The sequence below is a fragment of the Rhinolophus sinicus genome, chromosome 14 (genome assembly GCF_057876585.1).
Source record: "Rhinolophus sinicus isolate RSI-liver-muscle chromosome 14, RSI-T2T, whole genome shotgun sequence".
Taxonomy (NCBI): domain Eukaryota; kingdom Metazoa; phylum Chordata; class Mammalia; order Chiroptera; family Rhinolophidae; genus Rhinolophus; species Rhinolophus sinicus.
Window position 1 is genome coordinate 181,447,978 of NC_142514.1, and position 27,564 is coordinate 181,475,541.

General features: G+C 48.7%; 1 protein-coding gene and 1 long non-coding RNA gene across 4 annotated transcripts; one reads left to right on the forward strand and one right to left on the reverse strand.

The window, feature by feature from the left end:
- ZFTA (zinc finger translocation associated) lies at positions 1-8,353 on the reverse strand. The gene is made up of 5 exons (XM_074336522.2): positions 7,932-8,353; positions 5,305-5,802; positions 4,396-4,782; positions 3,616-4,185; positions 1-3,387 (listed from the first exon to the last, which is right to left on the reverse strand). Exons 1-5 carry the CDS (start codon positions 8,068-8,070, stop codon positions 2,927-2,929), a joined length of 2,055 nt encoding a protein of 684 aa, XP_074192623.2. The 5' UTR covers positions 8,071-8,353; the 3' UTR covers positions 1-2,926.
- LOC109438192 (uncharacterized) lies at positions 3,058-27,556 on the forward strand. 3 transcript variants are annotated; one of them, XR_012497619.2, is made up of 4 exons: positions 3,058-3,196; positions 14,603-14,725; positions 25,241-25,480; positions 25,664-27,556. It is a non-coding gene; the product is annotated as an uncharacterized LOC109438192 (long non-coding RNA). The 3 variants fall into 3 exon arrangements; XR_012497618.2 differs by having other exon boundaries at positions 25,241-27,556; XR_002136356.3 differs by lacking the exon at positions 3,058-3,196 and adding an exon at positions 9,043-9,226 and having other exon boundaries at positions 25,241-27,556.
- Positions 27,557-27,564: the final 8 nt, after the last annotated feature.

Sequence of the window (27,564 nt, forward strand, 5' to 3'; positions counted from 1 at the left end):
TGGATTTTTCAAATTTATTCAACATACCTCTTAGGAAACTTAGGCTGAAATTAAAAAAATGTAATAACTGATGCAAACTTCACAAATACGCATACAAATGTTTGAATAATGTCACTAACATGGTATATAAATATGTATTCAGAGTAACATTTACATATTGGCCATAATAGCAAGCATACCATTAACGAAAAATTCATGAACTTGACCTGTTCAGACACCCAAGGCAAGGAGGCACACCTAGAGATGAGGACCCCCTGACCCCTAAGCGGTGAGGCCACAGCTAGCTACAAAATAGGAATCACTACAGTGGCACTTCCTAGATGACTGGTGCGCAGAACTTCAGTGAGCCTAATGGTCATCAGAGGGCTTATCAAAACAGACTGCTGGGCCCCACCCCCGTTTTTGGTTCAGTAAGGTGGGGCCCAAGAATTTCCAGTTCTAGTAAGTTCCTAATGCAATGCTGCTGGTCTGGTGGCCACTTTAAGAACCACTGGAGTGCTCAGGGCTGCCTCTCCATGAAGACACCCACTCCTGTCCTAAGGTCGCTCCCTGCCTATGGAGAGGAAAACCATTCCTACCTCGCTCTCTGCCCTGGCTTACCTGAATTTCGGCAGTGGGCTTGGGTGACTAGCAAACAGGTTGCCCCGATGTGCCTACTATTTTTGAACAGGCAGAGTAGCAAAAGTGGTAGAATACTCATTCTGGATCTGAAAACAACATGCGTGAAGGAAAAGAAAAGAATGGCAGTGCCCAGCCTGGTGCCATCCATAATCCCTGTTCTCAAGCTTTTAATACTGTCTCAAAAATCCTGGAGGTTCAAACAGTGGAATTCACTTTTCAGTCAACTGACAACCCACAGTATTTCCTGACTCCCTGGTGGCATCAACAATGGACACAATGTCAGAGCCCTTGCCCTACCCGGGAGGCCTTGGGCCAGGCAGCAGTCACCCCCACTTCGGTTCTGCAAGAGAAGGCTGCTGCCCACCCCCTCCAGCTGAAGCCTGTGGTGGCAAGAACTGCCCCATACTCATCCCAGGGAAGTGTGCAGTTCTGGGCTATCCCAGGTCACAAGTGCACTGTGATGGCCTGCAGTGCCCAGCACATGCCATCTTGTGGCAGGTCTAATGGAAAATTTTAACAACTTACCAGAGATTGGGAGGCAGTGTTGTGTAGTGCAAAGAAACTGAAGTAGTTCTTTTATTCTAGTTCTTGTATTGTTCCTACCTGGTTATGCGATCATTTCAGTTTCTGGGCTTCATTTTACCTATCTGTGAAAGGGATGGGGGGGCAAATACTAGTTGATCTCCAAGGTCATTCCAACTGACAATCTTGAATTATATAAAAATGCTATAAAATCCGTGGTAAAAAATCCAATTCCCAAATCAGGAAGAGTCAAGGGGACTGGGCCTGAGGCACTTGAACCTTGGGCTCTGGCCTGGGGGTATGGGGAAGCTGGGATGAGAGGAAGGGCTTCCTCTTTGCTCTCTTGGCAGAGGCAGCCCCTGGCCCCAGGTGCTAGGGCCCCTCCCCCTCCTGGCCCAGCCCTCAAGTCCCAACCGCTGACCTCCCCACTCAGGCTGTAAGACCAAAAGAAGTGACCTGGCTATGTGAAGAGCAGATACTGGGGCCTGGCGACTCGAAAGGAGTGGCCTGGAGAGTCACACATTAGTATGGGATGTTTTGGGATCCTCTCATCCCTCCACCCACCCCCCGTACTCGCTCCTTCTTTTAGGTCCTTTCTCCACCACCTCACAGCTTATCTCTGATACACGCATAATAAATAAGACATTTGCACATAAGGGTGACTGGGACAGCTCTCTCCCCGCCCCTCCCCCTTTCATATAAAAGCATTAAATACAGTTTCAAAATAAAATACAAAGAGCAAAAAGGGCCTGATGTCGGGGGCCACCTGTTCTCCACAGGAGAATCAATCTACACATCCCTCTCGGACCTGCCTGGGAGATCGCGGGGCCCCTTCCCGGCACCACAGGGCCTGGCACTGTCGCGGGGAAGAGAAAGGAAGGCCGAGGCCCGGCCCCAGGCCCTGGAGGCTAAGAACGGGTGGCACGCCCACCGCGTACAAAAAGGGACAGGGAAGGGACGGGAATATACCACCAACTACCGGGACCTCCAGTGCCCCGGGCTCGGACCGACGAGGGCGCTAAAGCAACAGCGCCTAAGCTGAGGGATGAACGGAGGCCTCCGGAGCACGAGAGGCGCAAAGGAAAAAAAGTGCTAATCCTTTTACAAGATCTCGGTCCGGCGGGCGCGGCAGGCGCCAGGAGGCGGGTGGGGCCGCCAGCATGCTGTCCCCACGGAGCCCGCCCCGGAGGAGGGCGCAGTCGGCGGGGCCCAAGCCCAGCTCCGCCCCGCCCCCTGGCCACCGCCCGCCAGCAGTCCGACGAGCTTTCCCCGCCCGACGGGCTCCCGGTCCCCGCCTTTCGTGCAGGCCTGTGTCCCCAGTCCAGGCCTCCGAGCGGCCGCGAACACCAGTAAGGCCAAGGGCAGCCAGCCCGACTCGGGCGCCGTGCCTGCTGGCGGGCAACGCTGGCGAGCTAGGCCCCCGACTAGGGAAGGGGTCGGCCCGGCCTTCCTGCCCTTCCCTCCACTCTCCTTGGGGTCTTAATACTGACTGTCGACGCCCCCATCCCGGCCCCGCACAGAATCGCCTGGCGGGGATGCTGCCGGACGCAGGCCGGGGCTGGAAGCGCTCCGTGCAAATGCCTGGAGGCCGCTGTGGCTTCTTGGGAAACGTGGGGCCCTGGGTAGGGAAGGCCAGGGCCCGAGGTCCGACTAGCTCCGGGAGCAACATGACACTCCACCGACCCCCAATCTCCGCCTGGCCCAGCCAGGGGGGAACAGGGGCAGCGCTCTCCCAGTCCGAGGCCGCCCCCGCCCTGCCCCGCCCGCGAGTCTGCCACGCCCGCTACGCCCGACACACGGCGCCCGCCTTCAGGTCCGCGCCGCGATCGCGCGGCGCCGGGGCGGGCGGCCCGAAGCCTTCGTGGCCGTAGCAACGCAGCGCCGCCTCCTCGTAGGCCTCCAAGATAGTCTGGCGCTCCTCAGGCGTGAAGTCCATGGAGAAGGGGTGCACCTGCAGGATGTGCCGCTTGATGGTGCTGACCTTCAGCGTGGCCAGCGCGCCCCCGCACACCATGCACACCAGGCCGCGCCTGCTGCCGTCGTAGTCCATCAGGTACTCGCCCCGCCAGCGCGGCTGGTAGTTCCGCCGCTGCTCCCGGCGGCGGGGGGGCGGGGGTGGGGGAGGCGGTGGCGGCGGGGGCAGGGGCGGGAAGGCTAGTCCCCTGGGCTCTTGGCTGTCCTCGTCGTCCTCTTCTTCCTCGGCAGGCCGCTCCGACGGCTCCGCAGGGGAAAGCGGGACATCGCCTAGGAAGGGACAAAGAACCGCATTGGAGTCGGTGGGGGGAAAGCAGCCCGGGTCCTGCATCTCAGCTTCGTAACCCTTCACCTTTGCCCTTCCGTCCCATCCTTCCCAAGCTCCCCTCCAACCTTACATTCTCACCAGCCCCTCTACCCAGTGGCTCCCCAAAGCACTCTTCCTGCCTGGCTGGGTCCCTCGCCCTCTCCACCATCTCTAGCCCTCCACCAGCGTACCCCACCACTCCTCCTCCTCCTCCTCCTCCTCCTCCGGCTCCTCCTCCTCCTCTTCCCCTCCCCCCTCCTCGGAGGCTGCGGCTGTGCTGGGGGCGGCAGGGTCCCTGGGGGACTCAGGGCAGGGCAGCCCCAGGGCCAGCAGGTGGGCGGCCTTCTCGCTCCACTCCTGGGCGATGAGGGCTTTGACAGGCCCGCTGAGGCGCGTGGAGCCCGGGTGGCGCTGGCGGATGTGCCGCTTGATGGTGCTCATCTTGAGCGAGGCCAGCGAGCCCCCGCACACCATGCACACTAGGCCGCGCCGGCCGCCATCCAGCTCCATGAGGTACTCCAGTCGCCAGCGCTCCTGGTAGTGGCGGCGGAGGTCGCGGCCCCGTGGCGACCGGCCTGGGACCCCCACCCTCTCGCCCTCCTCCAGCTCCTCCTCCTCCTCTGCCGGCCCGGGCCTCTCAGGGACCCAGCCAGCCTCTTCCTTTACGTCTGGGGGGCTGAGATCCTGAGAGGAGGGGGCTCCAGCAGCGGGGGCTGAGTCCTGGCTCTTTCTGGTCAGGTCCTGGGGGACGAGGTCATCATCTGTTGGGGAAGGGGTGAGGGAGAGGGGCTCAGCCTGCTGGCTGGGACGCCCTTACCCACGCCGAGGACGTCCCTTGCTCCTTACTCCAGCCCCAAGCTAGAGGCCCCAGCCAGTGTGGGGCAGGGGGAGTGATTCCCTCCCGGTTTGGGGCACAGATCCCTTTGCAGCCCTTATATGAGGGGGACTCGGCCCTAGGATGGGCCTCGCACCTGGTGGGGACTGGGTGAGCTCAGACACTGTCTCAGGCTGGCCACCCCAGGCCTGCAGCAGGGCACTGCGCTGGGGGCCGCTGAGCCCCAAGGAGCTGGGGTGCACCTCCAGCACGTGGGCACGGATGTCGTCCAGGTGCAGGCTGGGCAGTACCCTGCCACAGGCCATACACACCAGCCGGTTCCCCCGCGGGTCATAGTCCATGAGACACTCTGCCCGGAACCAGTTCTGCAGGGACTCCTTCAGCCTCCGTTCCAGGCGCCGAGCGCCCAGCCCCCTGCTGCCCCCGGCCCTTCGGGAGGCCCAGAGGCGCTGACGCCGAGCCCAGGGTGCCACTGAGCCCCCTCGTCGCCGGCGCCTGCCGCCCCCACCAGCTGGGGCTTTGCCTGAAAGGGTTGGAGGGAGGGAAGGAACTGAGATGCTGACCCTCTGGGGGAGCCCCACACACACACCACAGCCAGATCCTCCACAAGCCTCTCCCTCACTCTGCCTCTGAGCCCCTAGCCTAACCTTTGTCCTTCTCTTCCTCTCCCCTCAAGTCTTAACTCCTCCGTCTCCTAATCCTCCCGCACACAAACTCTAAGGCCCACCCACTCCTCCGCCAGACTCCGATTCTAGCCCCTTCTCTAGTCTTCACTGTCAGCCATACCTTTCCAGCAGCTCCTGTTCCCAGTCGCCCTTCCCCTCCCTAATCTCCAGCCTCTACTCTCCTTGATCCTTCTAAAACCACAGAATGTCAAAGCTGTCTGAGAACCCCTCGTCCCACTGTTCCTCCTCCATTGTTGTACAATAAAGACAATAAGCAGACCCCACCCAAAGGAAATCAGCTAGTTGGCCGAGAAGCCAGGGCTGTCCGCACTTGGCCCCACCTGCCAGCCAAGCCCCTGCCTCTCCATGTCCTGCATTACCTGGGCCCTTGGGTGGGCAAGCTTGGAGACTAGCCCCCTCCTCTTCGTCTTCCTCTTCTTCCTCCTCCTCCTCCTCAGCCCCCTGGGTCCCCAGGCCCTCAGCCTCTCCACAGGCCCCCAGCCCCAAGTGGGCATCCCAGCTGTTGCTGATGACTTCCTTCTCCCGGGGACTCCAATGCAGGGAGTAGGGGTGCTTTTGGCGAATGTGCCGCTTGATGGTGCTGAGCTTGAGCGTGGCCAGGGAGCTGCCACACACCATGCACACCATGCCGTGCCGGGCAGGGTTGAAGTCCATCAGGTACTCCAGCCGCCAGTGGTCGTGGTAGTAACGCCGGTGATCACGGCCCGGGATGCGGCTCTTTCCAGGCCTCGAGGCCCAGGCCTCACAGTGGTCTGAGTATTTCCTGCCTGAAGATGCTGGTCCCCTGGCCCTGGAGGAGGGCAGGGGGGCACTCCCCCAGGACCCCAAGGCACCCCCTTCCAGCTGAAGATCTTGCCCTGAAGAGGGGAAAAAGGAGGCAGTTTTTCAATCTCCAATTTCCAGGGAAAGAACCCAGGGCTTTGATTTTGCATCCTGAGAAAGGGAGGGGGAAAAGGGGTCTTTCAGGAGCAGGAAAGGGATGTCAACAGCAATAAAAGGGATGTCGGAGAGCAGGGAGTCAAAACACTGGCCCTTTACAAAGAGCGAGGGCCCTTTAAGAGAGAATCAAGAACAAAAGGATGTGAGGCGCTGTTGAGGGTCTAGCTCTGACTTTTTAAAAAATAAGGTGAAGGCCAAAGAGGCAGCTGACTCTGTAAGGCACCCTTTTTGGATGAAAGCTGTAGGGGTAAAGCCAGGAGAGCAGAATGCCGGGGCGGTTACAGCTGGAGCAGAGCAGGCAGCAGCGGGGCGAGAACAAAGGGGGCATCTGTCTGCATCCAGGGCTACACACAGGACCCACCCTCCTGAGGCCCCAGCCAGGAGGGCCCCACCCAAAGAGCTTCTTCATTTTTCCAACACAGCCTCCTAAAGAATCCCATTTTAGGGAGCATTGTCAGTCCCCAAACGTAGGCACACATGGGAAGAATCCCCATGACAAAGCTGTCAACCTCCAGGGAAAGAAGGTTTTAGGACCCTGACTTCCCCAGAGACTCTGAAAAGGGTTGGCAGGAGGGCCACCAGAGTGGCTACTGGAGATTCTGTAGCAGGGAGTGGCCCCCACCCCCAGGAGTCCATTAAGTCTTTCTGGGGATTTGGTTTTTGCTCTGGCAGCAAGTCGGCCAAGGCCCAGCATCAGAGGACGGGTACCAGAGAGGCCAGGGCAGAGCCCACTAACCCAGTGGTGTTCCCTTTCACAACAGAGGTCTGGAGCAGCCCCCCACCCTTCCTACACTTTGGACCCTATTTTATTTAGAAAAGGGTCTCCTGGCCACATAAGCTGAACGGACAGGTGTGGTCATTCTCCAAGTGGAGAATCTCAGGGTCAGGGAAACAAAAGACAGGATCAGAGAGGACTCCTGTCACCATTGGGTTTTTTTGTTTGTTTTGGTTTAAATAGATCCAAAGATAAAGCACTGGCTTCAGAGTTAAAGAGACCTGGGTTCCAGTCCTGGCTTCACTGGTAACTTACTCTGTGACCTCTGATAGGTCATGTTGCTCTCTGGGCCTAAGCTCTTTGTCTGCCAAGGCACTGGATAGCTAGCTGGTCTTGAAGCATCCTACCAGCGCTGGATCTATGTGAGTCTAAGGTGGACTAGCCCTTTAAGAGCCGAAAAAAGGGGAGGAGCTGAGATTCTTTAAAAACAAAAGAGGATGGGGAGTTTCTGGGAGGGGAGCTCCAAGATTGGGGCAGCCTCCCTAACCCTGACAGAACCTTCACAGGGTCTTAAGATGCTGACCCTGCAACAAGGGAATGAAGAAACTATCTCCTTTTAGAGGAGATGGGGAGGGCTGGATGGTCCCACTATAGCTGATAAATTGTGGCAAATTTTTCTGAAAAGATAGGAGGAGAAAACACGCGGGCAGAACGGGGTGTCTGCCTTTGTGGACGAGCCCATTCCTTTAAAACAGCCCGCGGTGGGGAAGGTAGGGGTGGGGCCTCCGAGGCGCAAGCTATGCTCTTTCCCAGGGAGAACGCGGGGAAAAAGAAAAAAGGGTTCCTGTCTCTAAGCAAGAGAGGGGCAGCCCGACTTAACACAGCGGAGTTCCCAGCTCCGCTCATCTGGGGGGGGAGTCCCCGAAAGGGACCCATGGTCTGGGCAGACTTTTAAGAGACAGCTGACCAGGGAGACCACCTGGGAGTCTGAAAGAGAAAGGGGCGGGTACCGCAAGTCCAACAGCCTAGAGCCCGCGCCCGGTGGTTTGTGGCCAGGCCCTTTGGGGGCCCTCCGGACAGGCTGCCAAGGCGGGGGCCGCGGGGCCCTTTAAGGGGCAGGGGATCCGCCCAAGCCCCGCGGGCCGACCCCCGGAGCTGGGCGGGGGGCTCCCCCGCTGGCCCTGCAGCCGCGATCCGCGCCCGCCAGGTGGCGCCCCCGGCCGCCCTGCCCGCGTCCCCCCCTTTGTTCGGTGGCGGAGAGGGGCCCGGAGCCGCAGCCCTCCCCTCCCCCATGCCGGGGCCCCCACCCAAACCGCCGGCCCCTGCCCTTACCGCCGTCGTCCTCTTCGGGTTCTACGCCGCCACCTGATCCGGCGGGCAGCAGCCGTCGGCCCTGTGCTGAGGCCACTGCTGGCCCGGGGCCGCCCCAGCCGCCGCCGCTTCGGCTCCGGTGGTCCCCGCCGGGCTCCATGCGCTGCGCTGCGGAGCGGGGCCCCGGGGCGGCGGGCCGCGGGGCCGCGGGGCCGACGGCAGCCCGCGCAGGGTGCTCGGTGCACGGAGCCCCGGGGCGCGGGGCGCATGCACGAGGCAGCCGGCCGCACGGACGGCAGGCTGCTCGCTCGGCGGCGCGAGCTGGACCGGGGTGGGGATTCCTGTCTGGGGCCCCTGGGGCTCCTTTAAGGGCTCCTGGGTAAATTTAAAGGGGCCGCGCGCTATTTCTTTCTGCCAGCTCGCGGGGGGCTGGTGGGGAGAGGCGGGAGGCGACGAGCCCGGCAGAGCCTTAGCAGCCGGCGCCCTCCCCGGACGTTAGGAGCACGGACCTCGCCGCCAGCGCGGGCCCCCACCCCCGCCACCGGGGCTCTGGTCCGGGCTCCTAAAGGGTCACCGAGGTGGCGAGGGGCGCTGCGTCCGCTGCGACGCGTTTCCACCCATGCTCAGCTGGCAGCCACTGTCCCTACGGGGCATCTTAGCGCACAGGCGCCAGCAGGGGGTCGCCCGGTGAGACGCCCTCCTCCCGCGCGAGCTCGGCACGGGCCCCGGAGCAGACGCGACTGGCAGGGGCCCCAGATGGCTGCGGCCCCGTAGAGAGGGTGGAGCCGCGGGGGCGGCCGCGCCCCCTCCCGCGGGAGCTGCCCCGGAGCGCTAGGAGTTCGGGCTTCTCCATTGAAGGCGTGGACCAGCGAAGCTCCCCTGGAGCCAGCTGGGGGCAGGGGCTGCGGCCGCCCGCCCGCGGAGACTCGGGCCGGGAAGAGGGGTCGCGATGGAGACCCGGGGAAAGCCGGCTACGCCGAGGCCCGATGCTGCAGGGCGGAGGTGGCCCCAGGATGGAAGCCGGAGGAGAGAGCGTGCGCCGCGGTGACTCAGGCTCCTGCCCCCGCAGGCCTGGGGGTACCAGACGAGGCCCTCAGGCCCCCCGCCCCGCTCGAAGAGGCGAAGAAAGCTAACCCTGGACGGGGTGTTGGGCACCTGGAGACGCGTGCCACCTCGGCTGGGAAGCGCTGGGGCGGACCCTGGCTGCGACCCCCGGGGTGCCTCGGGCCCCCCAGTTCCCGGGAAGCGGAGAGAAGGGACTCCGAGAAGCAGCCGGGGGCGCGGCAACCTGGGGTCCTTCCGCGAGGACTGACTGGGTGAGCAGGTGCTCGGTTTGTCTGTGGTTGGTCGCCCACAACAAAAGCGATTCCTAGAGGTCCAAATGACAGGGTGCTGGAGGCCCTGTAGGGTCTTATTATCTAGAGGTAGGTTATTCCTTTTGCTGGAGAAGTCCCAGCAATCCTTTAGAGAAGTCACACTTCATAGATTTCGTTAGCTCACTCGACACCTACTGTGTGTCCGCCTGCTATTGGGAGCTGGGCACGCAGCACTGAAGAAGACAGAGCAGTCTGATAATGTTTATGACTTAACAGGCACCCGCGGTTTATAAAAAGGCAACAATCCCAGCCCTCCGGGAGCTATGGGAAATATTAAAGACTTGGAACACAGGAAGTCTATCGCCTAAGTGTGAAGATGGGATGGGAACTAAATTCCTTAAGTCCCTGAAGGTGTCTGTCACCATTGGAGATGTCCCATCTCTTCCTCAGTCCCCATGATGATTTGCAAGACCTATCACCTTGGGTAAACTGAGTCTCGGTCCTGCATCTGTGCTATCGGTTGCTGGCCTTGCTCTGAGAGTGGAGCTGCACTTCCTCTCACCCATTGGGAGTAGTGGGCCCTGTACTGATGGGGTGCCAGATGAGGCCATGGAATGGGAGATTCCTTCACTCATGATGTCATTCTCTTGTGCCAGGCCCAGGGACACAACGGGAAAGTAAGACATAGACCCTGGTTTTCACGGGCCCCTAAGTGCTTTTTAAAGATACTGCAAAGGTAACCCATGGTCGGGGCTGGCCACTGTGAGCCACTTTGGTAAATGTCCTTCCACTTTCTTTTTAAGTGTATAAATAGGATAATTTTATTTGTTACCAAAAGAAAGCAATCAAAGCCACCTGGAGCCGTTTTTAATAACCTCTAGCACTCCTCTCCTTGCCCACATCCTGCGGATGTTCAGGACTGGCTCCAAGTTCCACAGTTCCAAAGCATTTCCCACTCACCATCTGATCCTTGCAGCCTCCCTATGAGGATGAAGCTTGTCTTTGCAGATGAAGAAAGGGAGACTCAGAGTCAAGAGTCTCACCCAAAGCCACTCATTCGTTATTTTCTTATTCACTTCTTCAGAAAGCATTTACTGATGCAGTCTGAGTACCTACCCCTGGGCTGGGGATATAAAGATTTAAAAAAAAACATAGCACAGCCCTGACGGGTCCTAGGAGCTCTCCATCTACTGGGTTTGCTGTGGGAAGGGAGCAACAGTAGCAACCAGGGCCATATCATGACTTCCATGGGCCCTGGGTACTTTTGCCTCCATGGGCATCTTCCTCTATAAAAAGAAAAAAATATTTAATGGATTTTTGAGGACCCTACAAATTTATTCTTTTTCTGATTTGAGAAAAAAACGTATTTTCTTTGACCCTTAAAGTTCACTTTTGTCTTCTGATTTCAAAATGAATCAAAAGGTTATCATGAGCCCTTAAAAGTAGTGTAGGTTCTAGGCACTGTGTCCCGGTGCCCAGTATTTAGCCGGCTTAGATTGCAATGCAAGGTGATCAGTACTAAGGGAGAGGCCACCCAACCTAGGAAGACTTCCTAGGGAAGGTATTGCTTGCGCTAAGTCTTGAAAGACCAGGAGGTGTTGCCAGGAGGAGAAAGGAGCAAGGACTTTCCAGGCGGAGGCCAGGAAAGCTCGGGGTGAAGGAAGGTTTCCGGTGGGAGAGGCAGAAGACGAAATGGAAATGAGCAGGGCAAGAGCCTCGGGTGGGGCGCTGAGTCCTGAAGGCAAGAGGAGTGCCTGGAGCCAGTGTGCGGAGCATTCAGGAGGCAGCCCTGAGGACACAAGGGAGGAAAGGGAGAAGAAAGAAGGGCCACTGTTCGAGCAGTCCACATCGTCACGAATGACCCATGAAGAGGAGGCCAAAGATTCGGGCAGGGTCGCAGCACGTCGTGGTGCAATCTTCACTGCACACAAGGGGCGCTAGAGAGGCGAGGAGGGGATGAGATGCCGCCTCTGCCCCCAGCTGAGCCACGCAACCTGGCGACTGCCAGGAGGAAAGGATACCTCTTCTCACCAAGGAGCTATCTGTTAGCCAAACATGTACCTGAAAGCTGCTTTCGCCCAGAAAGAGCATCTTTTCCTAATTCGCAAGCCCAGAGGGAACCCCCCCCTTTTAACCAATTTCTAACAAAGGCCCCTGGGAGGCTCTCGGTGGTCCCAGATTGAGGGTGGAATCTACAGGGCATGGTGCCTGATTGAATGTGATGATCAGAAAAAGGTCAGGCTAACTCCCAAGTATCTGGATTGGAGGGACAGGGATACAAAAAGAAAAATAGATTTAGGGGGTGGAGACAATTAGGTCACAAGCTGGGAACTTTGAAGCCTGTATCAAACCCAGAATTCCTCATTTTTGCACTTCGCCTCTTCCCCTCCATTCTCTGACTCAGATGCTTAGTCTACCGTCTGGTGTCTCCAGCACCAGGGTTTCTAAGGGTGGTTGTTCCCAGGAGACAAAGGCCAGCATCTTTTGAGGCGGAATCGGAGCCTTTGTTCCATGCTTCAGTGTGATTCCTTGGGCAGTCCCATTAAAGGAAGGGCCGTGCTGATGTCTAGAACCGATGAACTGCAAACATTGTTTCTACAGGAAGCTTCTAGAGCGGTAGATACAAAAACCTCACTATATCCAAATATGCCACAAAATCTGGATTCTACTTTCCAGTATGTCTCAGAACTATAAAACTGGTTCTGAAAAGTAGCCTTTCAGCATTCTCCAGAGAGCAGAACAAAAGTTCAAAGAACAAAAGTCAATTAGCCATAGAGCCTGTGAATGTCAAAGGGACTAGGCCTATAGATTGTAAATTAAATCATACCTTGTCATATTCCAAAGGAATTCCAAACCTAAAGACTATCTCCAGGCACAAGTCGAAACTTCAAACTTTATATGTGTGTGCTGGGGAATGGGGGAGAGGGAAGGGAGACATTTCAACCCCAGTCACTTAAATTTGAAAGTAAAGCAGCCAGTAGCTTTTCTTTCTTTTCCTTTCTTTCTTTTTTAAAGAGAAAACTGGCAAGCTGTTTCCCAGTGTTAATTTAATCAAGTGTTCAGAGTGGGTGACTAGGGTATGACATCCCAAGAGGGACAGTCACATATGGGAAAAGAGGTAATTTGTCCAAAAACACAACTAGTAAACGGTGAAAAGGAGACATAACCCCCAGCCTGCCAGTCTCCAAATCCTTGACACTTAAAAACACTTAAATTATAACATATTTCGGGGCAGCTGGATGGCTCAGTTGGTTAGAGTGCAACCTCTTAACAACAAGGTTGTCGGTTCAATTCCCGCATGGGAGGGTGGGCTGCGCCCCCTGAAAGTAAGATTGAAAACAGTGACTGGACTTGGAGCTGAGCTGTGCCCTCCACAACTAGTTTGAAGGACAATGACTTGGAGCTGATGAGCCCTGGAGAAGCATACTGTTCCCCAATATTCCCCAATTTAAAAAAAAAAGTTTTAGAAAAATTTCAAACATACAGAAAAACATATTTTATATATACAGAGGGTGCCAAAAAGATGTATACACGTTTTAAGAAAGGAAAAACTATTAAAATTGTAATACTCTATATAAACAGGTAACAAAAGATGAATACAAGTCATGTGTATACATTTTTTTTGGCACCCTTGGGATATATATATATTCAGTTTCCCCAAAAAATAAAACCTAGCTGCACAATCAACTCTAATGCATCTTTTGGAACAAAAATTAATACAGGACCCGGTATTATATTATATTATATTATATTATATTATATTAAACTTGGTGTTGTAGTAAAATAAGACTGGGTCTTATATTAATTTTTGCTCCAAAAGACACATTAGAGCTGATTGTCCAGCTAGGTCTTATTTTCAGGGAAACGCAGTATGTATGTATATACATATCAGCTTTAACAAATCTAAACATTTTGACATATTTGCTACATAACATTTTTTAAGAAATAAAATATCACAGAGACAATTGAAGCTCCTACGCAAGCCTTTCGCAAGCCTTTTTGCTCCACTCTCCTCCCTCCCTCCCCAAGTGAACACTTTCTGAAGCTGGTGTTTATCATTCCCATACAAGTTCTGATACTTTTACTGCCCACGTATCCATAAACAATATAAATCAATGACGTTTTTAAATAAATCAATGACTTTCATGTTTTTAAGCTTTAATCAAATGGTATCACTTGTTAAATTAAATAAGGAGGCTATGAGACTGAGGTGGCTCTAATGTTGTGGTGCTTATTGAGCAAACCAAAATCTAAGCCTTTAGGTACATCAAGGTTACAAATGTGGAACCTAAGGACAACAAATCACAATCAGCCAACTAGAGTTTAAGCTATAACCAATCAATCATTTCCTCCAGGAGTCCCCCCCCTTATCTACAGGGGATATGTTCCAAGATGCCAAGCAGACACCTGAAACTGTGGATAATACCGAACCCAATATATGCTACTTTTTTCTTTCCCCACCCCCTTTCTTCCGCCTCCCCCCCGCCACTCCGGTTCAAGCCGTTGTTTTGCAGTCTAGTTGTGTAGGACACAGCTCCCTGGCCCATGCTGGTATTATGAGCCTTGCGCTCCCCCTGGCTGAGGCGGTCGGTCGTTTGCCGGTGGGTCGTCAGTCAGCCGCTCACAGCAACTCACGGCAGCTCTTGCCGGCTGCCGGCCACTCACAATGGCTGCCAGCCACTCATGGCAGCACACAGTAGCCGGCAGCTGCTCACACCAACCTCCAACTGCTCAATGTAGCCCAGCTCCAGGGGGAGCTGTTGTTCACAATCTTAGCTGTAGAGAGCGCAGCTCATGTAGGAATCGAACCCGCAGCCTTCTGCATTAAGAGCTCAGTGCTCCAACCACCTGAGGCATCGGCCGGCCCACTATTTTTTTTCTTATACATACATACCTCTGGTAAAGTTTAATTTATAAATTAGACACAGTAAGAGATTGACATTAAGAACTAATAAAATAGAACAATTATAACAACATATTGTAATAAAAGTTATGTGAATGCAATCTCTGTCTCTTTCTCACTCTCTCAAACTTACTGTACTGTACATACAGCATGAATACACAGGACAAAAGGGATCACATCCTGAGCAGTGTGGAGTAGGACAGTGCAAGATTTTTATCACACCACTCAGAACAGCGTGCAGTTTAAAACCTATGAATTGTTTATTTCTGGAATTTTCCATCTAATATTTTCAGACTGCACTTGAGTGTGGATAACTGAAACCACGCAAAGCGAAACTGTGAATAAAAAATTTTTCCCAGTTCCCATCAGCAGAACACTTCTAACCACTCTGGTTTGGTGCTGCCTGATTCCAATTTATTTTTGCTCTAATAAACTCCTAGAATTTTAATATGCCTCAACTTATCTTTTAACAGTTCTGGTGTCAGAAGTGGGATCTGAAAAAGACCAAAAAGCCCCACAGGAGCAACCTGCAACTAGTCGAGTGTACCTGCGAAGCCCTTTGCGCACTGTATTCTCAATGCATCTGAAGGTCATGGGTAAGTCCCACATGGATCTAAGCTCTGCAGTCTTTGCATTTAAATGAATTTTCCAAACTTATTTGAGCATTTCTTTCTCTGGACTGGGTCTGGGGATGGCCAATTTATAGGAAACCAGACTGGGTTCAGTGTCAGACTGGGTATGACTTAAGCCGGACTTGGTCCAGTGGGAGGCCTCAGGTAATAAGGGGGGGAAAATGAAAAAATGGGTTCCTCTTAGTCCAAACAATCTGGGACTCCTCCATCTGGGACCCTGACTATATGTATACAAATTATGGGCTCAGAACCTATTTTTCTGAGCCATTGGGGTAACCTTACCAAAGATAATTTTAAATTACAGTGCCTACAGTGGGGAACTTTTAACCTAAATAAACGTATCCATTTATGAGGTGCTCTAGAGAGAAAAAAGTCCCGAATTTCTCCCAAACAATAGGGTGCATTTTTTTATTGGTATGCATTGGTATATTAGCTTCTAAGAAACTAAATAAATCAAAAATTGCCTCTTTAAAAAGATTCTTTGCAAAAGGCAGATGAAAAGCTTAAGCAACAAGCTGATGGTGAATCTAAAAAAAGTGTACACTGACTAACTTGACCCTGACTGTTCTGATCGCTCCTTCTCATTACTCTCCTCTCCCTAAATATTGTGAACCTACCAATCCCTTTACTTAATTACCTTTTCACGCTGAAGGTGAACTAGAGGTTAAACTAATGCCTTTTAAAGTGAAACCTTCTGCTGAGCCTGGAATACCAGATGTAACCATCCTTTTTCCTTGGTCAGTGGCTGAGCCTAGGTCTATCATCCAACATTTTCCAAAACCTAAAGACAATCCTCAAAAATTTTATGAGGAATTTAGAATTCTAATTGGAGCTTATGATCTGGGACTCCAGATCTCTATCAAATAAATCATTCATACTACATTAGGACCTAAAGACTCCCAAAAATGGATGGCCGAAGCCAAATGGGGAGATTCCCAAGAGCAATATTAAAGACCCACATGCTCCTCACTCAGCCAGGGATGGCCCAAAAGGCTCTTGAAAAATAGCCCAAGACCTACCTGAAAATATTGGTAAGTTATTTCCTCAAAAGACAGACTGGCCTGTCATTTAATATTGCAAACAAACAAAAAAGAAGGATGAACCAGACTCAGACTATAAGACACAACTGGAAACCCTTTTTGTGAAACATCCTGGGCTTTCTTGATTGAACACAAGCACAGAAAAATCACTGATTTTCTTATCCATTAGCAGACTGTGGCCCAAACTGAATAGCCTAATAAGGAGCCACAGGCTGGGCTGGGAAGCTGCCCTTCTTGCTGAATTAACAGCCCTAGCTGAACATTTGGAAAAATCCCTGGAGCAAGATAAAATTCAACAGCCAATAAACTTATGGCTCTGCAGTCACAACAGCTCCAAGGACAGAGAGGACCTCCACATAACACGTTTCAAGCCAGGACCTAGAAGTCCTCCACTCAGAACTATTGTGCACCAAATGGCTGCCTTCATTGTAAATAACCAGGGCACTGGAAAAAGGAATGTCCCCTGCTGAACCCATCATTTAATAGACCTCCATCTATTAATTCAGACTATTTTTTCCTTAAGGGGAAGCCTTAAAACATTTGATTAGTGAAATAATAATAATAAGCATTGATGGGGCTCCAAGGGACCCTTGGGTAAATTGCTCCCCATGATACCTTTAAATGAGGAAGGGGAAATGACAATAAAAATTAATGGAGAATCCAGTGCACTATTGGTGGATACTGGAGCCACTTTATCTGCATTAAATCCCACTTTCATGAAACAGCAAATTCCTCAGAGTAAAGAGAATATTTCTGTTGTGGGAGTTCCTAACCAAATTCAAAGGGTACCTGTGTCTAAACCAGTGGCACCAGGGCCATTTTGGGAAAACCATACTTTCCTTCTGCGTGATACTCACCCAGTAAAACTTTTAGGATGAGATTTACTTTCTAAAGTGAGAAGTTATATAAAATTTAACTCAGAAGAAGAAATAAATGACCTTAGAATTTCCTGACCCTCCTGAACCTGAGCTGCTCTGCCCTCTGCAAGCAGGAATTGATGAAACTGAACCCTGTAATATGAAAGCTCCGATCTCCCGGCAGGGCCTGAAGGCCGTGAGCGTCTCCTCAACCACTAAAATTAAGAGTGCTGAACACATAGAAATCCAAATAGATCATTCCAAACCCCTGCCTAAATCTCCTCAGTATCCACTAAACCAAAAGCTATCCTAGGGCACTTACCAAATACCATGTTTCCCTGAAAATAAGACTGGGTCTTATACTGTATTTCCTCGAAAATAAGATGAGGTCTTATATTAATTTTTGCTCCAAAAGACGCATTAAGGCGTATTTTCAGGGGATGTCTTATTTTTTCATGTACAGCAATCTACATTTATTCAAATACAGTCATGTCATCTTCTTTTGGAAGATGCGTCCATCTGGCTGAGGATCTTAATTGGGGCTTATTTTTGTGGTAGGTCTTATTTTCGGGGAAACACAGTATAAAAGACTTAATTAAGCCAGGACTTATAGTTCCATGTACTAGTGCCCATAACACTCCAATCTTACCCATTAAAAAACCAAATGAACGAGGTTGGAGATTTGTCCTGGATCTGTGTGCAATTCATAAAACTGTGATACCACGGTTCCCTATAGTTTCAAATCCCATATCTTGTTACCTAATGTACCTACAGATTTAGAAAGGTTCACAGTGGTGGATCTTTGCCTAGCTTTCTTTAGTATCCCAGCTGACAAAGAGAATCAACATGTATTCGCCTTCACTTGGAAAAGCCAACAATGTAATGCCACAAGAGTTCCCTGAAGCCCTATCCTATTTTTCACAGATTTGGCAACCTTATAGTTCCCTAAGAACTCTACACTCATTCAATATGTAGATGACTTATTGTTAGGTTTCCCTACAAGGGAAGACTCAGAAGTAGATTTATCTGTGACAGCGATTAGCTTATAAAGGCCATAGGAAGAAATGCAATTCTCCAAAGTGAAGGTCCACTGCTTAGGAGTAATGTGACTGCTGAAGGCATTTCCCTCTCGCCCGAAAGAATAAATACCATCCAAAACATCCCCATACCTACAATTAAACAACAATTAAGGGGTCTCCATAGATTTGCAGGATATCATAGATCTTGGGTTCCAATTTTTACCTGATCACAACTCCCCTGTGTGAGCTTATAAGGAACTCAATTCCAGAGTCCTTACCCTGGGAAGATAATCATGAGGAAGCCTTTAACTAACTTAAATTAGCCCAGAAACAAACTCCAGCCCTAGGGTTCCCAAATTATACTAAATCTTTCACCTTATTTGTCCATGAGTGTGATAAGCAGGTGCTAGGAGTTATACTTCCTAATTCCTAAAATTTTAATATCATTCAACTAAATATAAGAGTCATCTATAGACTACTTCACCCAGTAGCAGAGTACACATTCTTCTCAAGTTCTCACATGGGACATTCACTAGGATAGACCACATTCTGGGCCATAAAACACACCTTAACAAATTTAAAAGAATACAAATCATACAATGTCTACTCTCAGTCCACAATGAAATTAAACTAGAAGTCAATGACAGAAAGTAACTAGCAAAATCACAAAATATATGAAGACTAAACAATACACTTTTTAATCATACATGCCTCAAAGGAGAAATCGCAAGAGAAATTTTTAAATACTTTGAACTAAATGAAAATTGAAGCACAACTAATCAAAATTTGTGGGATGCAGCAAAAGCAGTGCTTAGAGGGAAATTTAGAGCATTGAATGCATATGTTAGAAAAGAAGATCTAAAATCAGTAATAGAAGTTTTCACCTGAGGAAACCTCAAAAAGCAGAGCAAATTAAACACAAAGTAAGCTGAAGAAAAGAAACAATGAAAATTAAAACAGGAAATCAATTGAGAAAATCAATGAAACCAAAAGCTGATTCTTAGACAAGATCAATAAAATTGATAAGCCTCTAGCCAGGCTAACTAAGAGAAAAAGAGAGCGCACACAAATAACTAATATCGGAAGTAAAAGAGAACATCACTACAGAGCCCAGAGACATTTAAAGGATAATAAAAGAATTCTATGACCATCTCTATGTGCACAAATTTGATAACCTAGATGAAATGGACCAATTCCTTTAAAAACACAATGCACCAAAACTCACACAAGAAGAAATAGATAATCTGAATAGTTCTTATCTATTAAAGACATTGAATCAAATCATTAATAACCTTCCAAAACAGAAAGCACCAGGTCCAGATGGGTTCACTGGTGAACTCTAACATTTAAGGAAGAAATGATGCCAATTCTCCACATCTTTTTAGTGGATAGAAACAGAGAGAATACTTCCTAACTCATTCTATGAGGCAGCATTACCATAATACGAAACCAGACAAAGACTTTACAAGAAAAGAAAACTACAGATCAATGTCTCTAATGAACATAGATGCTAAAAATGTCAACAAAATATTGGCAAATCAAATCCAACATTGTGATAAAAAAGAACAGAAATTAGAATCAGGCCTACAAATAATTCAGAAATTGTAGTAACTAGACATGGACTTTATCATTAATACATCAAGGAAAGAACAGGAAGAGAAACTGGATGAAAAGATGTAGCAAAATTTCCATAGAGAGTCATACTCTATTAGAAAAAAATAGTGAAACGGACAAATATATAATTTCTGAAATTAAGAACTCTTGGATGGATGTAGTAGCTTTGTGCTGTGTGTTTGGCTAAGACGGAACTACATATCCCCAAATCCCCTTTCCCATGTGGTCCTGGGTTATGGTAGGACCAAAAAGACAATTGTGGGAGTTTGGGAAGGAAGAAGTGATGAAGCAGTCATAGCACTTTGGTTAAAGATGCCAGTGGATCCCAGATTATCCAGTTCTTCTTTCCAATTACTGGCCCTGTTAACCAACAGGGACACCCAGGCCAGCACCAGATGCAGAGGCAGCAGCCTTCCCTGGATATCTGTACCAGCTATGCTTCCTAGTCTAAGTCTGGCAGGTGACTATGCCTGATTTCCCAGATCCCTATGGTGCCTACTCTAATACATTGCCTCTTCTCTCTCAAACTGTCTCTATAGCCTCATAGGATATTCTTATGAGCAGCACCCTGAGGAAGACAAACCCTGGGTATCGTTTACAAGTGAGATGGCATAATATTTTGGCACTGTCTGAATACGCATGGCGATGACACTACCATCCCAGTCAGGGTTGGCCCTGAAAGACAGTAGAGAAGGCAAATACTTCCAGGAGACAGATCCTCCAGAGGTGTGCTTCATGGCTTTTTTTTTTTTTCTTCCCCTGGAAATAGAGATAGCCAGAGGTATAGATCTACACTGATTCATAAAGAGTTAATGGTTTGGGGCCAGCCCGGTGGCTCAGGCAGTTGGAGCTCTGTGCTCCTAACGCCAAAGGCTGCCAGTTCGATTCCCACATGGGCCAGTGGGCTCTCATCACAAGGTTGCCAGTTTGATTCCTCGACTCCCACAAGGGATGGTGGGCTGCGCCCCCTGCAACTAACAATGGCAACTGGACCTGGAGCTGAACTGCGCCCTCCACAACTAAGATTGAAAGGACAACAACTTGACCTGGAAAAAGATCTGGAAGTACACACTGTTCCCCAATAAAGTCCTGTTCCCTTTCCCCAATAAAATCTTTAAAAAAAAGTTAATGGTTTCGTTGGTCAGGGACTTGGAAGAAACAGGATTGGAAAATTGGGAGTAAGAGGTCTAGGGAAGAAATAGGTAGGGAGCATTTGATATCTTGCTCCCCAGCATATGTTGTCAGTTTGGCTCAAATAAACTCTTATAAAAATTCTAAAAAAAAGAAAGAAAGAAAAGAAAGAAAGAAATAGGTTGGATGGACCTCTCTGAAGCAGCACAGATTGTGAAGAAGATATTTTGTTTCAGGTGAACGCTCGCTGAGAAGACAATCCACTAAAAATGGGCAAAGGACTTGAACAAGTTCATCCAAAACAAAAGGATATTCAAATGGCCAAGAAATATTTTTAAAATGTGTTCAGCATAATTAGTCAGCAGAGAAATGGAAATAAAAGTGCAATGAGCTACAACTGCACACTCACCAGAGTGGCTCAAATTCAAACAACAGACAATAAAAAGTGTTGGTGAGAATGTGGACAACTGGAACCCCCTTACGTTGCTGGTGAGGTGGTAAATTAATACAATCACTTTGAGAAAAAGTGCTTAGAAGGCCCTATGATCCGGCAATTCCTCTAATGGCTAGATGCTCAACAAAATAAAAGCATATGTCTACCAAGAGATGTGTACAAGAATGTTTTTCTTTCGTGGACTCAGATGGCTGCCACAACTTGAAGCTTTTCACCCTCATATGACAATATCCAAAGAAGGAAATAAAGAAGGTGGGCAGAGGCTTCTCCTTGATGGTCTCCCTCATTTCTCAAGAGACAAATCTTCCCCAGGAGCCCTCTAGCAGACTGCCCTTTAGATTCTCATTGGCTAGAGCCAGGTCACATGCAGACCCCTAAACCAAACACTACAAAATATAGGGGATTCCGTGCTTGGGTTAGACCAATAGGATTCATCCCCTGAGTCTGAGGGAGGGACTTTCTTTCCCTTAGCACCTTGTTGCCGAACAAAATTTGAACTCAGTTAGGAAGGAAGAAGAGGGACATAGTTATCTGATAGGCAGGTGATGGTAATGCCACATCCGTCTTCTATAATAATATCATCCTAAATATCCTTTGAGAACTCCTATACATCATTCTCAAAAAAAGGAGTTCAAAAGGGGTGACCTCACCCCCGAGCATCAGAAGTGGACAAGAGTCACAGTGGTGGTTCAAGAACAGATCCTCCCTAATAAAAGGCTTTTCTGAACTTTTCTGGAATTTACTGGACAAGTTACAGTCACTCTCTGTTGAGTTTGCTAAACTAGTACTACATCTTAAACCTGAAATCACTCTGGTGTTCATCTCTACCTCCACATTGTGCATTCTGCCCACAATAATGAAGCCAATGCAGAAGATATCACCTGGAGATGAGAAGAAATGACATTCCTGAAAATATTATGTGTTCTCCTGAATCCAGCTGGGCTTGAAGTCAGTGTAGCTTAGGGCTTTTCAGATACATGGGCCAATACTTTCTCTTTTTCACTTGACTCAGTTTGCGTTTGGTTTCTATCATCTGCAATGGAAGAGTCCAAAATAATAATAGGAGACAAGCAGGGTCCAGATCGTGAAAGGCTTGAATGTGAGGCTAAGTTTGGACTTCATCCTGGGGTAACTGGGAACCATGGGTGGGTTTTAAGGGAAAGACATGACCAGAGATATGAGACGTGGTCCCTGTTGTAGGAATTGGGGAGCCCATCCCTCTGCCCAGATCTACCATGTTATACTGCTTAAAGCAGGAAGAATTACCAAACCCTAACCCAACCACTATCAACTTGATCAGAGGGAGACTCCAAATCAAAATAATTTTTTGAAAACCAGTACCACTTCGTGGGTAATAAACCAAGCAGCCATTGGAAGCGGGTATGCATTTATCATGCCCCCAAGACCCAAGCAGTGCAGGAAGGAATAGTACTCTCTGAAAAGATGTTGAGAGCCATATAAACAGGGGGGAAATGTCCTTATTGCTTCCAGAAGCTTTTTTGTGGTTTTTGAAAGATGTGCTTACTTGAAAGGAAACCTAATAAGGGAACCAGCAGGCCCTGCAACGTGCAGTCTTCCAACTAAGTTCACATTGGTGAGTCTACCACCCTCATCCGTGAGGCCATTCGTCACCCAGAGCTTGCTGGGCTGGCAGGAAGTGAACATCAGCGTCCTTCCAGCTGAAGCCCAGGACCCAGCTTTAGACAACAGGATGCAGGAAGGAACCCAGAAAGGGGTGGAATCTTCCTTAAGAGAGAAGTTGTCCTGCTTAGAGACTACGAAGGAAGTTCATGTACGCATGCAGGGTGACCCTGAGGACCAGAGAGCCAAGTCAGAAGAGAAAGAGCATTCGTGAAGATGGAGATGAAGAGAAGGCCCAAGCCATGCAGCATTTTTCTATGAATCAAGGGGATGTGTAAGTGAGCCAGAATCATAATCTCTGCTCCTCTTATAATGGAAATTCCTTCTGAAAATGCCCTAAATCTGTGTTTTGCAAACGTTTTGTGTGCATAGGAATAACCTATTGGGCTTGTTACAGGTATAGATGCCTAGAATCTTTCTATAGATTCTGATTTAGTAGAAAAAGTGGACAGCAGTTGGTATACCTATTCAGCATCCTTCACCCCTTCTTTTGGTATCCTTCGGGGAAACAACATGGGGGACAAAATACATAAGCTTCTGTCCCGGTTGGTCACTGATGGCCCCTTAGGCATCATTCCACCCACTTCTAGGACGTACGTGTGTTAGTGCTGGGTAGGTTCCCACAAGTGTCCCACGCTAAGATGTCAGAGAAACCCCGGAGCATGAAGCAAGAGGCACAAGGTATGAGCAAGGTATAATCAGGTTGTACCTTACACAAAGTTGACAAAGCCTATAGAACTAGTTATGGCAGCAGTGGCCTGAAAAACATATACGGCTGAGAGGATTCAAAGTAATGCACAGGAGGTTTCCTGTATAGTCCATTTCTTGAACTCTCAGATCGGCTCAGACCCTCCATTAAGTCAAGTGCATTCCAAGAAAATTCATGGAATAAGCTATATTCATTATCTTCCTCCTCTCTTCCCATTCACAATTTCTCTCACCTACACCCAACATTTCCTTGTCTGGTAAGTGACCCTGAGGCAAAGAAAACACCACCATTAATGGTAGCACTAGTGGGGATTTGAACCTACACAGATTGTCTCCAGAACTTGGGCTTTTAACAACTGCAACGTTTATAGAACAGTGTTGAGGAAAATTTTAAGGTAGGTGGAGTCCAGATTCAGTGAGAAAGAATGCCATTACTGCTTAGAGACGTCTGCCATGAACAAGGAGGTTGGTAGATACACCACCAAAAGCACAAATGACCAAAGAAAAATAGCTAAATTGGACTACATCAAAATTTAAAACTTTTGTGCTGCAAATGACACCATTAAGAGAGTAAAAAGACAACCCACAGAATAGAAAAAATATTAACCAACCTTATAGGGGATAAGTATCCAGAATATATAGTGAACTCTTACAATTCAATGATACAAAGACTAAAAACCTAATTTAAAAATGAGCAAAGAATTTGAATAGCAGTTTTTCCAAAGAAGGTATACAAATGGCAAAAGAGCACATGAAAAGATGTTCAACATCATTAGTCATTAGGAACATGCAAATCAAAACCTCTATGATATACCTCTGCGCCCCCACTAGGATGGCTATACTATAAAAGAAGGACAATAATAAGTATTGGCAAGGATGTAGAGAAACTGGATCATTCTTACAGTGCTGGTAGGAATGTGCCATGCAGCAGCTGTGGAAAACAGTTTGGAGGTTCCTCGATAAGTTAAACATAGAATTATGATATCACTCAGCAATTCCACTCCGAGGCATGTACCCTAAATAATTCAAAACAGATGTCCAAACAAAGACTTGTACATATAAATGTTCATAGCAGCACTATTCGCAGTAGCCAAAAGGTGGAAGCAACCCAAATGTCCATCACTGATGAGTGGATAAAAATGTGGTAGACACATACAACAGCAATAAAAAGAAAAAGTACTGATACATGTTACAACAAGAATGAACGTAGGAAACATGCTACTTAAGAGAACCAGTCACAAAAGGCCATACGGTATGATTCCGTTTATATGAAACGTCCAGAATATGTAAATTTATACAGACAGAAAGATTAGTGGGTGCTATGGGGTGGCAGGGACAATGGGGAATGACGGCTAATGGGTATGGGTTTTCTTTTAGGAAGGATGAAAATGTGCTAAAATTAAGTTGTAGTGATGGTTGTACAACTCAATGAATTTGCTAAAAACCATTGAATTATATACATTCTTACTATTTTTTTAAATTTTTGTTGGAGAATGTTGGGGAACAGTGTGCTCTTTCCAGGGCCCATCAGCTCCAAGCCAAGTCATTGTCCTTCAATCTAGCTGTGGAGGGCGCAGCTCAGCTCCAAGTGTAGTTGCCATTTTCAATCTTTAGTTGCAGGGGGCGCAGCTCACCATCCCATGGAGGGAATTGAACCGGCAACCTTGTTGTTGAGAACTCGCGCTCTAACCAACTGAGCCATCCAGCTGCCCCTGAATTGTATACTTTCAATGAGTGAATTGTTTGGAATGTAAACTATATCTCAATAAGGCTATTTTTGAACACCTGAAAATCTCACATCCCAGGAAACCCCCCCTATCACTCAGGCAAACCAGGAGGGTTAGTACCCCTAATGCCATCCTCATCCATATAAAATATTTTTCAAAAAAGGAACAAGGGGGTTGAGGGAAAAATGCATGGTCTGGAGTGTTAGCTTTTTGCTGTGGCAATGCCATATAAACACAACCCTGAAACGTGGTCGTTTATAAAAGCAAACATTTGTTTCTTGCTCACAGGTCTGTGGGTCAACTGTGCCACTACTGGGCCAGCTGGGCTCAGCTGAACTCGCGTGTCTCTGATTCTAGGACCCAGCCTGAAGAGGCAGCATTTCCCTGGGGCATGCTCTTCTCAGGCTGTTGGTGGAGGAGGCCAAGCCACCCCCTGCAAATATGCATGAAGCCTCAGCTAGGATATGGATTACTTCATGGCTGCTCGCAATTCCATTGGCCAACCTAAGTCACATTGCCAAGCCCAAGGTCAGTGTGTTGGGAAAATAGTCACTGCCGAATGAGAGACACTGAAGTCTGCAGGTAATGGAGCTGGAGGGTGGGGGGAGTAGAATCTAGGATGCTTGACTTTACAGTGCGAAAGTGAAATACATTCAGTAGAAATTTTTGAACTTTTTGAAATTTGAATTTTGATTTTTTTTCCTGGGCCAGAGGTATGTGGTACGATACTCCGTCATGATGCCGGGCAGCGGCAGTGAACTGCAGCCCAGACAGCCCAGTAAGCACGCTGGGAAATAACCAATACTCTACAGTGTACTATCTTGACACTGTTTTGTGGACATTGTGTTTTGTATTTTCACATCCCATCATGTCTATAAAATGCCTATCTGTGTCTCCTGCTTCTGGTGAGAAGAGGAAGGCTGTGATTAGAGATGAAACTCAAGGTAACTGCCTAACTGTAGGCTAATGTGTGTTCTGAGCACCAATGGCCACACCAGAGGCACATGTGGGCAGTGGAAGAGAGACAAGGTTTGAAATTTACAGAGCTAGACACTAATCTATGGGAAATAGTGGCCACATCTCCTTCTCCTGGAAAAAGGCCATCTAGAAGGAGAGAATAAGGCTGATGCACAGAAAGAGGCAGAGAACAGGGTGGAAGGAATGCCCTGGTGGCATTAGCATCCTAAGTCCGTTATTCCTAAAGCCTGCCTGTGTCCCTGACCTTCCCACGATTGGACAGTCAGCCCTTCTTTGAATTCCATAAGCCAATAAATCCCGTTTTGTTTGAACAAAATCCCAAAAGTGTGGGATATGCAAACAAGCAATTACAGCATGCTGTGCTGAGTTTCGTAACAGAGGTGTTCCAGCTGACTCATGAGCTAAGAGAAGGGGACCCCCTGACTACATGTAACTGAATAAAATTTCCTCCAGGAGTCAGAGTCTACTAAGTTTTAGGGAATCAATAGTTCAAGCAGTGAACACTACTATGACATCTTTGTTAGGTCGTTATTTTTCTTCTTTTGGATGATTTTAAGGTGACTCTTGTTAATAGGATTACTGAGCTAAAGAGCACGGGCATATATTTATTATGGCTTATGTAGACCACTACAAAATGCCAAGTAAGTTAGGAGGGAAGCGACACCCTCCCATACTTAGACTTCAAACAGCCTTCCGCTCATTTCGAGCTTTGTCTAGTCTTATTTCCTGCAGCAGCCCACTCCCCATCCTGTCTCATCACTGAGGCCCTAAGATGCCTCCTACAGTAAAAGCTGTACCAAAAGGAAATGTTTCATCCCAGCTTGGGCCTCCAACCCAGGGGTCATTATGGAGAGTGGCCTCGAGCAACTGATTGCTGAAACAGAGGTAATTCATCCCACCTCTCCTATCTCGTCCATCCTTCCTGTTTTAGGAATCTCATATTTCAAGGCCAAATTTGTTTTGTTGAGTTACAGACATACTTGTCTGGTAAATCTGTACCCTCTTCCCTCCACATGGGGCTATCTCAGTAATTAAGATTCCAATTCCTTCCACAAGTATTCATTTAGCACTATGTAGCCAGTGGATGGAAATTCATAATAAGTCCATCTAAGAAAGTCTGGAGTCCCCTTCAGATGCTGGGCACAGAGAGACCACTCAGCAGCAGGTGTGACGGACGAGCCCCACCTCACAGACAGAATTGCTGTGACTTCAAGTCCTTTGATCTCAAATGACTTGTTTCTCTCAAATTCGGTATCTTTGTGTACATACTGGAGCTAGTAATATCTATCTTTTCATTCATTTAACAACTGCTTAACGCTCAGTAAGAGGCAGCGTGGTGCTATAGTGGAAAAAGCAAGGACTGGACAGACAGAACCAGAGTTGCGTCCTCCTTTTGCAACTAACCGCATTTCATTAAATCTAGACCATCACAGATTGCAAGATGAACCATTATTTTATGTACCCCTAAGAAAAAAATGCTGCCAAATTCTGACTCAGTGATTTCCTAGCTTTTGGAATTGTGTTTTATGGTTATTAAAAGAGCTCTGTTAGACTGATATTTTGACATAGATTTTTATTACACATCACTCTGCATATAAATAAAAATGAAAATGTTAGCAAAATAAATTGGTGAA